Source organism: Paramormyrops kingsleyae, chromosome 1, assembly GCF_048594095.1.
Source record: "Paramormyrops kingsleyae isolate MSU_618 chromosome 1, PKINGS_0.4, whole genome shotgun sequence".
Classification (NCBI taxonomy): Eukaryota; Metazoa; Chordata; class Actinopteri; order Osteoglossiformes; family Mormyridae; genus Paramormyrops; species Paramormyrops kingsleyae.
The window spans coordinates 58,336,822-58,349,421 of record NC_132797.1 but is presented as its reverse complement, the minus strand read 5'-3'; the positions used below and the strand labels follow the sequence as shown (position 1 = coordinate 58,349,421).

At 42.5% G+C, this 12,600-nt stretch overlaps 1 protein-coding gene across 1 annotated transcript; it reads left to right on the top strand.

The window, feature by feature from the left end:
* The first annotated feature begins 6,420 nt into the window (after window positions 1-6,420).
* Window positions 6,421-7,871, top strand: LOC140581293 (uncharacterized). Its single transcript, XM_072703650.1, has 6 exons — window positions 6,421-6,519; window positions 6,647-6,707; window positions 6,790-6,893; window positions 6,981-7,253; window positions 7,346-7,439; window positions 7,729-7,871. Exons 1-6 carry the CDS (start codon window positions 6,421-6,423, stop codon window positions 7,773-7,775), a joined length of 678 nt encoding a protein of 225 aa, XP_072559751.1. The 3' UTR covers window positions 7,776-7,871.
* Window positions 7,872-12,600: the final 4,729 nt, after the last annotated feature.

Genomic DNA, 12,600 nt, shown 5'->3' with positions numbered 1-12,600 from the left:
TTCATCCCTCGTTCTCTCCCATTGACTTCAATACATTTCAGTCAAAGTTTTCCCACTCGGCCAGCGTTCATACTACAGCAACAAGACTTGGTAATCAACCTTAGGCCTCATCACCCAACACCCCAAGTCCACCATCTTGACGCGCACTCGTCTTTCATCCCTCGTTCTCTCCCATTGACTTCAATGCATTTCAGTCAAAGTTTTCCCACGGGGCCAGCGTTCATACCACAGCAACAAGACTCGGTATTCAACCTCAGGCATCATCACCCAACACCTTAAGACCACCATCTTGACCCGCACTCGTCTTTCATCCCTCGTTCTCTCCCATTGACTTCAATGCATTTCAGTCAAAGTTTTCCCACTCGGCCAGCGTTCATACCACGGCAACAAGACTCGGTATTTAACCTTAGGCCTCATCACCCCACACCCAAAGTCCAACATCTTGACCCGCACTCGTCTTTCATCCCTCGTTCTCTCCCATTGACTTCAATGCATTTCAGTCAAACTTGTGCTATTCAGCCACTGTTCATGCCACATCATCAACACTTAATATTAAACCTTAGGCCTCATCACCAAACGCCTACCAGCACCGTAGCAACCACCTAGCGATGCCTAGCAACACCATAGCAACCACCTATAATTACATAGCAACTGCATAGCAACCACATAGCAATGCCTAGCTACCAGCTACTGACACCATAGGAACGCCATCGCACAACCTAGCAACCACCTTGCAGCACCTAGCAACCACCTAGCAACACCATAGCAACCACCTAGCTATGCCTAGCAACCATCTAGCAACCAGCTACTGACACCATAGCAACGCCTTCTGACACCATAGCAACCACCTAGCAACACCTTAGTAACCATGTAAAATTGCATAGCAACACCATAGCAACCACCTAGCTATGCCTAGCAACCACCTAGCAACCAGCTACTGAGACCATAGCAACGCCTTCTGACACCATAGCAACCACCTAGCAACACCATAGCAACCACCGATAATTGCATAGCAACACCATAGCAACCATCTAGCTATGCCTAGCAACCAGCTACTAAGACCATAGCGACGCCTTCTGACATCATAGCAACCACCTTGCAGCAGCTAGCAACCACCTAGCAACACCATAGCAACCACCAATAAATGCATAGCAACACCATAGCAACCATCTAGCTATGCCTAGCAACCAGCTACTGAGACCATAGCAACGCCTTCTGACATCATAGCAACCCGCTTGCAGCACCTAGCAACACCTTAGCAACCACCTAGAATTGCATAGCAACACCATAGCAACCATCTAGCTATGCCTAGCAACCAGCTACTGAGACCATAGCAACCACATCTGACATCATAGCAACCCACTTGCAGCACCTAACAACCACCTAGCAACACCTTAGCAACCACCTAGAATTGCATAGCAACACCATAGCAACCATCTAGCTATGCCTAGCAACCAGCTACTGAGACCATAGCAATGCCTTCTGACGCCATAGCAACCACCTTGCAGCATCTAGCAACCACCTAGCAACACCATAGCAACCACCAAAAATTGCATAGCAACACCATAGCAACCATTTAACTATGTCTAGCAACCACCTACTTAGAACATAGCAACGCCTTCTGACACTGTAACAACCACCTTGCAACCTCCTAGCAACACCATAGCTACCACCTAGAAATGCATTGCAACACCATAGCAACCACCTAGCAACACCTAGCAACCAGCTACTGAGATCTTAGCAACGCCTTCTGACACCGTAGCAAACACCTTGCAGCAGCTTGCCACCACCTAGCATCACCATAGCAACCAACAAACAATGCATAGCAACACCATAGCAACCATTTAGCTACGCCTAGCAACCACCTAGCAACCAGCTACTGAGACCATAACAACGCCTTATGACAACATAATAACCACCTTGCAGCACCTACCAACCACCTAGCAACACCATAACAACGACCTAGCTATGCCTATCAACCACCTACTTAGACCATAGCAACGCCTTCAGACATCATTACAACCACCTTGCAGCACCTAGCAACCACCATGCAACACTGTATCAACCACCTATAATTGCATAGCAACACCATAGCATCCACGTAGCAATGCCTAGCAACCAGCTAATGACACCATAGTAATGTCATCACACAACCTAGCAACCACCTTGCAGCACCTAGCAACCACCTAACAACACGTTAGCAACCACCTACAGTTGCATAGCAACCATCTAGCTATGCCTAGCAACCACCTACTTAGACTATAGCTACGACTTCTGCCACCTTAACAGCCACCTTGCAGCACTTACCAACCACCTAGCAATACCATAGCAACCACCTAGAAATGCATAGCAACACCATAGCAACCACCTTGCAGCACCTAGCAACCACCTAGCATTGTCTAGCATCACCATAGCGACCACCTACAATTGCATAGCAACAACTTAGCAACCTTCTCAATATGCCTAGCAACCAGCTACTGAGACCGTAGGAACGCCTTCTAACACCCTAGCAACTACCTTGCAGCACCTAGCAACACCATAGCGACCACCTAGTAATGCATAGCAGCACCCTAGTAACCACCTAGCAAGACTTATCGACACCCTAGCTACTGCCTAGCAATGCTTTGCAACTACTTATCAACCTATCCACTAGCTACCTACGCCTATCCATCCTCTGACATACACACATCCCCCACTAACAAACACCTACCTACATTACCCACAAACACCCACATAGACACATCCCAAGTAGCACTCACACACACGCTCCCCCAACCCACAAACTCCCACCCACACACCGCCCCAACCCAACACATTCTGCACTAATACATACTGTACCCGTTCATCATTTACACTTCTCTTTCAGCCTCCCACCACACGCACAGAACTGAGAAAATCCAGCTTATATAATACATTGCAAAATATATTGAATTTAGACTCCTTGCCTTCCCTGATTGTGTTTAAAAATCTCTTAAACTCTGAGCTTAAACAACAGTGTCATTGTTCAATATAACTTGTATGTATAGCTTTAGTATTTCTATGTTTCTCAGTTTGTGTTCATATTAATCATCTCTGTATGTATGTTCATACATGAAACTTTTATCTTACTTTTCTTATTTTCTGCCATCTTAGCTAGAACTTCCTGGAAGACGAGATATTGTATCTCAATGGAACCTTCCTAGTTAAACAAAGGATAGATAAATAAAAAATACAATTAGAAGACAGTAATGGTAACAGAAGCACACAGATTTCAACATACGGGACATGCATTTCTGGGGTGAATGAATATTTTAAGATTTAACACTTAATACTAGGGTACACACAATAAACCCATTTTACGGTGAATTAAGTTATCTCTGACAAAGGCGTATGACACTACTGTTAAAATATATATAACCATAAAGATTAAAAACTATAAATGATAGCGTTGTCGTTCGGATTTATGACAGGCATACAAAAGCCGGAAGTTGATTTGCCGGTATACACGAAGCCTGAAGACGTGCGTGCCTAAATGCTTTATAGTTAGAAATAATTTAGTTGCGTTGTTCAATCATTTGCACAATAGTAAAAAAAAATCGTCACAAACTCATGTTAAAAACCTGATAAAATCGTGATTTAAATATAAACCCATTGTGATAAAATATTTTCCTCCATATCGCCCACCCCTAATGCGCGCCCACATTGAGTCATATGTGCCCCGTTTAGACTAGGTCCAGACTTCCAGAATCGCTTGCATGCATACAAGGTGGTTGCTATGCCGTTGCTATGTGCCACTACTCACATATGATTGGATGTTGGATGAAAAGAATTGTCCAATACGAATGATTTTTTCATACCATATATAACTTCCCAGATCTTTCTGGAAGTTGCAGGTGGTTTTGGCGGTTGGTTGAGACAAAAGCTACTGGATTTCATATTGCATTGCTACGAGTTTCCTGACTATCTAAACGTCACACGTCGAGCTGGTAAGCATCTGCTTTTTTATTTAACCTTTTCAACTGTAGTTTGCGGCTGCACGGTGGCGCAGTGTTTATCGGAGAAGGATCTCGGTTCGATCATTCGGTTGGCCTTTCTGTGTGGACCTTGCGTGCTCTCCCCGTGTTCGCGTGGGGCTCCGCTTTCCCCCTAAAGCATGTCCATTATACAGCTTTTAGCTGTAGTTTTGTTCGGCTAAAACGGACATGCAGCTCCGCCTACAAGGCGCCTGACGTGCCGGTGATTATTAATAGTCATGCATCTGGTCAGGTAAAGTTAGATTACTACACGTAAAATATAATAATTTATGCCACAAGGTTGTCTGCTGGGGTGTGGCAGGAGTAAATGGTGTCCTGTAGTTCTGTTCTGGCCGTACAGCAACCCTACATATAACGAACTTTGGATATAACGGATTGCTTTGCCAAGTCCCTTGAAGTCCGTTATAACTGGATTTTACTGTACTCGCGACCGATTTTTCCTCATGAAAACTATAATATTTTATGTACACATCAAATTATTATATATCTGAGTAGCCCAGAAAGTCCTGGAAACAAAACCATAAGTCATATGTTGCTAACTTATGTCCATACAATATAATAAGCATAAATCTAATGGAATACAAAAATAGCTCAAAGTACCTTAGGTTTGATAAGGTTAATTCACATAGTATGTGAAATGCAGTGTGTGATTTTGGACACAGACATGTTATTTCGTTTTATTACACGGCTCTCTGGAATGCTTGATTCTGATTGGTCAGTTGAGACATTTGCAGGTTCGTTCTTTTCAAATAATAACCGCTCCAAAGTAATAACGCATAGCCGGTACAACTTGTATGTTTAAAATCCCTCCGCACCAACAAAGATTACCGTTTAAAAATGTTAATTTAAAACAAATATGCCAATAAAATGTTTCAAATTCATATTCATGTCCAGTTTTTTTTCCTTATGTGGCATGTAGCCGCGTAATAAGCGGGATAATGTACAGGCAGCCGGTAGTTATCGCGAAATAAGCCCCTTCAGTGTGATACAAGACCCTCCGCTTCGCGTCGGGTCCTGATCACACTGTCGGGGCTTATTTCTGCGATAACTACCGGCTGCCTGTACATTATCCCTTACGTGTATGAGTGGGTGTTGTGCAAATGAACTGAAATTAAATGAGGTGCGAAATGTGCAAAAAAGGACTTGCTACATCAGTACATTGAACGTGTATTGTATGTATGAAGTACTTTGTATTGAATGTCATTTTCTTACAAGAAACTTGTATTGCTAAATGTGTAAATGTTTTTAAAAAAATCCTTATTGATTTGCATTTCTGTATTGAAGTTTATTGAATGTTCCTGCAGTTTTGTACAATTGCATTGCTTAATGAATGAATGAAATACTCTAAGCATTCTTACATTTGGCAGGTAACTAAGTCAGTATTTCATAGCTCGGTGTGCTGTGAGGGTATTGTCATGCTGTGGTTGGCATCACTGTATAACTGACAGAGTTTGTGACTGCTTTGCTGGTCTTTCAGTGTCATTCCATAATTAATAATAATCGAGTATGTTAGCAGAGTATGTTGTGATAACCCCCCATGTATTGGTTGCAATATATATTTCATATAAAAAGTCTACACACTGCTCTACAAACTTATAATACTCTGGTTCCATAATTATGCACATCCTTAAACTACTACTGTGTCAACACCTTTTAATTTAATTACATGAATTCTTTAAATTATATTTCTCATTTGCCTAATTATTACTTTCAAGACGTGTCAGTTTCAATAGTGCAGTGGTTATTAGACTTCAGGCTTCAGAGAGGCTACCACAGCAACACAAAAATAAATCCTACGCTGCATCGTGGCTTGCTATACATATGGTTTGACATTTCGCCTTGTGTTGAGATGGTTTCCTAAATAAACTCACATGTCGAGAAGAGAAATTCAGGGCACTATGGATAAAACTAGCAGTTCACAATAATGGCTTTTGTGTTTGATCAACTATGTCGAACAGGCTATATGAAATTACAATGTAGGCTTTTTCATTGCACTCGGGTTTCTTGCTAAAACAGTTTTTGCAAAGTAATGTTCTACAGTACAAATAATTCCGATCTATTCTGCTTCTCTTTACAGTTCCTCATTCTGTGAGAGCTGCTGTGCTTTGGCATCACCACACATCATAAAGTACATTGCAGTCAGCACATTACCACAAAAAAGAGAAAAAAAACCTTAACACACATCCATTAATAACTGTCATTTTAAATACCCACACACATCCACACCTCCCGTGCCCACACACACACACACACACACTACCTACAAAAAACATATACATATTTCTAGAAGTTGTTCCATAACTGCATCTTCTACATTTTTCTGCTTGTCCGCTCTCCATCCACTTTGGGTGGAGATAACCTTGTTCTTGCCAGTTTTTGTGTATTTCACAGGTTTACACCAGAGAGGATGCCGGGTAAAGGGAGTCGTTCAGAGGCTGCCAAGAAGAGATGGAGGAAGCTGGACCTGGCAGATCCTCCGATTTGCCCATATGACGTCACCAAGGAGGTATCTAACCTACAAATCAGAAAAGTCTTCTTCTGTTCTCATTACAGTGGCTGCTAGTAATTTTACTTTGTTACAGTGTCATGATGCCATTGTACTTATCAAAAACTTTGATGAAAACCTGTTGTAGGTGTCACGTTCCACGGCCTTCCAAGAGGAACCCCAGCAGATGGCAACATACCTCTCTTCACGTATGTAGTGCTTGTGTGTTCATTTCGTTGACTGCTCCAAGAATTGAAAGTTTTATCTTGGTTTCTGTGTGTCTCTAAATAGGCCGTGGGACTGGCTTTCGTCATCGGGTGAGGCGGTGGCCACTATCTCGTGTGACTGGACGGAGCCACAAGTTGGTTATTCCAGCCGAGGACCCGGAGAAGAAGGTAATTCTGTTTTGTTCTTTACATACATTTTGCTCTTCACGATTAACTGATCATTTTCAATCATGTATTGTGCTTTTCCTTTTGCAGTTAGCTCTGTTGGTTGGTGACTCCCATTTGCGAGCGATCGTAGATGGGTTTGTCACCATGCCACAGGGCCGACTCTCCTTCGGGTTGATGTCGACTCCAGGGGCGAGCGCGGCTGAGTTGAGGCGTGAGGTGCTGCATGCAGTTCTTCCTCGGACACCCGAGGTAGTCTGCGTGTTAGCACCCAGCAACAACTTGACCGCCAGCAGGACCATCACCGAGGCTGGAGCTGACTTCAGGAGGCTGCTCACCACTCTCTGCAACCGCTGGCCTAATGTAACTCTTTATTTTTTCAATGCATTCGTTCATTGAAATCTTGCGAATTAAATATTGTTTAAATGATTGTTATTCTTTTTAAATAAATACAGGTGGTTGTTCTGGATTTCCCTACACGTCTCACCGTGGATGAAGCAGTGCAACGTCTCCTGCGCCAGGAGTACCATCGTGTGGCCGCTCAGGAGGGTATGTACAAAACACTGCTCTTTTTAAGAAGATTATTTAACAAAAATACAAAATTGCTTTAAAAGTTCAAAAAGACAGCTATTACCATTATTTGGGGAGCTGTTTTGTTACTGTCAATGAAATATCAATGTTACACCCACATCCCAAACCACCTTGCGGATGAGGGCTAACAAGCCGCACCTGCGTGGGATCCCTTAAACAGGATTGTCTCCCCACACACGGGGCGAGGTATTGTTGTTGTGTCCCGCTCGGCACATGCCGAGCGGCTCTCTCTGTTCTCTTCCCACAGCTCGAGTTCTGTTCCTACAAGCCACGCCTGTCGGTGCCACTTGTTGACCTCTGCGTCCCTTTGTCCTGTTTCCGTTCCTGCCCTCCAGTCCTCACGGACCCCTCGCCTTTGCCAAAGCCTTATTTGCAGCCAAAACCACTGCGCCCCCACCCCTACCTAAGTTCACCTGTTTGATTCCTCAGTTTACCTGTGTTAATAGACCCCCTCACTCGGGGAAAAGTGACTCTTTTGCCACACGAGTGTTTCTGTCATAACGATCAACATGTTTTTGCAGTCTAAAATTTCCTTGGTTGAGCAATGACATTTGTCCTTCAGCACACAGTAAATCGTAATTAATTTCATCTCAAATTAAATTAATATTTTATTCTCTTGCTACACATTTCTACTTTATCTGTGCAGTATTACAAAATTCTAGGCTGGCTAGAAATAAGATTCATGGTTGAACTGCTTTTTCTTCTAGGTATTCGGTACCTATCCGTTGCTGAACACTTCCCGCTGAGTCGCCTGGAGCTGTGGTGCAAAGATGGCATACGTAAAACATGTTGCTGTAAAAATGCTAATGAAGATTTACTGTCAATGTCTACATTTGTTTACGTGTGACTATGTCTGGCAGGTGCACCTAAGTGACAATGTAGGGATGGAGATCCTTACATGGTTGCTCTGGGATGCTGCCTCTTTGCAACTACAGGCAGCTACTCCAGATGCACCGGCCTCTCCGAAGACTTCACCACCAGTGGAGAGACCAGTGCCCCCCAATTTGGTTGTGGTAATGATGGTCCATTACATGCATTGCAGCTTATATGCAACCACATTGCGGTCTATGGAGCCTAAACAAACTCTTTGAATTGCAGGCGGCTCCTTCTAAGGCACCAGCTACCCTGAAGACTTCACCACCAGTGGTCAGACGAGTCTCCCCCAAGTTGGTTGTGGTTGGCGAGGTGACTGTGCCACGTGCTTCCAACCCGTTCGACTGGACGCTTGTTCAGCAGGTAATGGATGCATGCTGTAACTTGGTGGCCTATTTTTTACGGGATGTTTCATCAGTACTTCTCCAACAAAACTTTGTTTTTTAATCACAATAGAAGAGGCAGCGCGTGCAGGGTGAACACACTCAGGAGAGTAGGAGGATGGCTGGCCAGCAGGTGTGTTTTCTCTTAACACTACATATGACAAATAAATTGTGCATGCTTATGTCATATATATATATATATATATATATATATATATTTATTTCTCATCTCTGTGAAATTTTACTTGACAGGGAAACTTGTTGGAGTGTTCCATCCCCCTAAATCCGGTGTGGTTCAGCCCTGCAGTTCAGGAGAAGATGGACCGCTTTGTTCCAGCATGTGGCGCTTTGGAATCCACAGGTGGTACGAAGAGCAGGAAGGTAATTTGGATTAAATTTATTTATGTTTGTGTAACAGTCACAAGATATTTTCAGGTTGCTTACACAACAGCATTTAAACAATGCTAATCCTGCCGGTTTTTAGTGCAAAAAACACTAACAAATGGTATAAGAAAATGTTTCTTTTTCTTTGTGATTTAACATCTACCATGGAACATCAGCGGAGACGTGCTGCTTCCAAGAAGAGATGGGAAGAGGAGAAGGTGTGTCATAGTTTTTAACATGTCAAATGTTTCGTAAGTACAAACATTGCTAATGCATTAATGGTAATGCTGTCTTAAGAACTTAATCATAGGGGCAACACACAGCTCACTTCTCTGAATGTTCCTCTTGGCGGCAACAATCTTTCTTATGCTTTGTCATTTCTTAGACGTCTACGGTGGACCATCGGCGGAGACCTGCTGCATCCAAGACGACACTGGAGGAGGAGCAGGTGTGCCATAGTTTTTAAAATGTCAAATGTTTCGTAAGTACAAACATTGCTAATGCATTAATGGTAATGCTGTCTTAAGAACTTAATCATAGGGGCAACACACAGCTCACTTCTCTGAATGTTCCTCTTGGCGGCAACAATCTTTCTTATGCTTTGTCATTTCTTAGACGTCTACGGTGGACCATCGGCGGAGACCTGCTGCATCCAAGACGACACTGGAGGAGGAGCAGGTGTGCCATAGTTTTTAAAATGTCAAATGTTTCGTAAGTACAAACATTGCTAATGCATTAATGGTAATGCTGTCTTAAGAACTTAATCATAGGGGCAACACACAGCTCACTTCTCTGAATGTTCCTCTTGGCGGCAACAATCTTTCTTATGCTTTGTCATTTCTTAGACGTCTACGGTGGACCATCGGCGGAGACCTGCTGCATCCAAGACGACACTGGAGGAGGAGCAGGTGTGCCATAGTTTTTAAAATGTCAAATGTTTCGTAAGTACAAACATTGCTAATGCATTAATGGTAATGCTGTCTTAAGAACTTAATCATAGGGGCAACACACAGCTCGCTTCTCTGAATGTCCTCTTGGCGGCAACAATCTTTCTTATGCTTTGTCATTTCTTAGACGTCTACGGTGGACCATCGGCGGAGACCTGCTGCATCCAAGACGACACTGGAGGAGGAGCAGGTGTGCCATAGTTTTTAAAATGTCAAATGTTTCGTAAGTACAAACATTGCTAATGCATTAATGGTAATGCTGTCTTAAGAACTTAATCATAGGGGCAACACACAGCTCACTTCTCTGAATGTTCCTCTTGGCGGCAACAATCTTTGTTATGCTTTGTCATTTCTTAGACGTCTACGGTGGACCATCGGCGGAGACCTGCTGCATCCAAGAAGACACTGGAGGAGGAGCAGGTGTGTCATAGTTTTTAAAATGTCAAATGTTTCGTAAGTACAAACATTGCTAATGGATTAATGGTAATGCTGTCTTAAGAACTTAATCATAGGGGCAACACACAGCTCACTTCTCTGACTGTTCCTCTTGGCGGCAACAATCTTTGTTATGCTTTGTCATTTCTTAGACATCTACGGTGGACCATCGGCGGAGACCTGCTGCATCCAAGAAGACACTGGAGGAGGAGCAGGTGTGTCATAGTTTGACTAGTTAATAACTACGATTAGGGATGATTATTTTAAATTGTTTTCTGCATCTCAAATGCAATGATACTGGTAGTTCTTCCTTGTTTAAATTTAATGCACATGGTGCACTGCAAATGCAGTTGTTGTATTTTCCAGATAATCATAGTAGCACCGTATAGTACATTAACTTTAGAGTTGTCTACTTTTTCTCTGAGGGAAGCACAGTCAAAGAGCCTAGGTTTAAGCATTGTGGTTTGACTCTTTGAATCACATTCAAAGCGGTTGAAATGTGAAACATCAAATGTGATTATACACATGTGCATGCACACAACATGACAATTCCACAGAGTCAAAGGAACAAAAGTACATATATTTACTCTGTCCTTTCCATACAGTTCACTAATTACTTTAATTTTAGGAGGACGTGACAGCGAGGGAGTTGACCAGGCCAACACCTCGCAAGCCAGGACGAGTGCCGTTGAAGGGCGTTGGTGCTGAGTCACCTGCTGTGCCACCAGAGAATGGCACACTGGATCACATCAGCCAGGTAGTTTTCATACACTGTACACACATATTAAAATGTCAAATGTTTCAAAACTACACAAATTATTAATGGTTATTGGATTTACGGTAATGCTCTGTTAAAAAGATAATCCTAGGGGCAACAGACAGCATGTTCAACTTATAGTTGCCTTTTCTTTTTCTGAGGATAGCGCAGTGAATATGCCTATGTTTAAGAATTTTGGTTTCACTATTTAAATCACATCCCAGCAACTCAAATTTGAAATGTCAAATGTGACTCATGTACATGTGTATCTCAGAGAGAATCAATAGCACAAATGTACATATTTACTATGTCCTTCCTTTACTAACCATTTCCATTTTAGTTAGGAGTGGTGCTAATGAAGGACACTGGTGCTGATTCATCCACCATCCTACTGGACAGCATGCTGGACCTCAGCAGCCAGGTAATTTGCATGCTTCCTGTACACTAGGGTTGCGGTCGATTCAGGAATGAGCTCAACAATTTCAATTTACATAAGAAAATGCAATTGGAAGTAGAATTTAACAACAGGAAAGTGTATTACAATTAAATTGGACTGTCAGGAAGTGCAATTCAATTCAGTGAACACCAATTTCTATTTCTTGCTGTTTGAGCATATGTTTGTGATTATATGTAGTAACATACATTGGAATTTTAATCACAGTGCCTTATAAATACAATGGAATACATGAAAAATAGTTAATGAAACGTAAGTAAATGAGACATAGAACTGTACATTAATTGCAAAAAGTGAATTGGAATTCACCATACATTTTCATTTCAGTCCATGAATGGCCCCAACCCTAGTACACATAGTGAAATGTCAACTGCGGTTAAGTACAAAAGATGTTAATGGTTATTTAAATGGTTTTGATTGATTATGACGTGTATAACTTTAAAATTGTCAGTAGCAAAAGAAATAGGGCTATAAAAATTATACTTTTCTTTGTCATTACAGCTTTCAGCTATGAACAGCAGCGTCAGTGGTCTACCCACCCAGTCAGTGAGAGCGACACATTCCCAGGCAGACAAGAGATACAGTACTTTTTCCCGTGGTCACCAGTGCACATGCATGGCTCTTACTTTTTTGGCTTACCACAATGAGGGAGTACAGCAAGAAACAATGTCACTTGACACAGTGCTTCAAAAAGGAAATGCACTTTACATTGGTATTAAACAGCAGCTCTTATTGGATGGCACATTCGTTGATGACCACCTCACAGTCGAAGAAATGCCAAAACAGGTACTGACAGACAGATGTATGTATAATGTACACGCAGAAAATGTAAGAGTGGGTCACCTGCTACATCAAGGAGGACTGGGTTTGCCCCTTGCCACCCAAC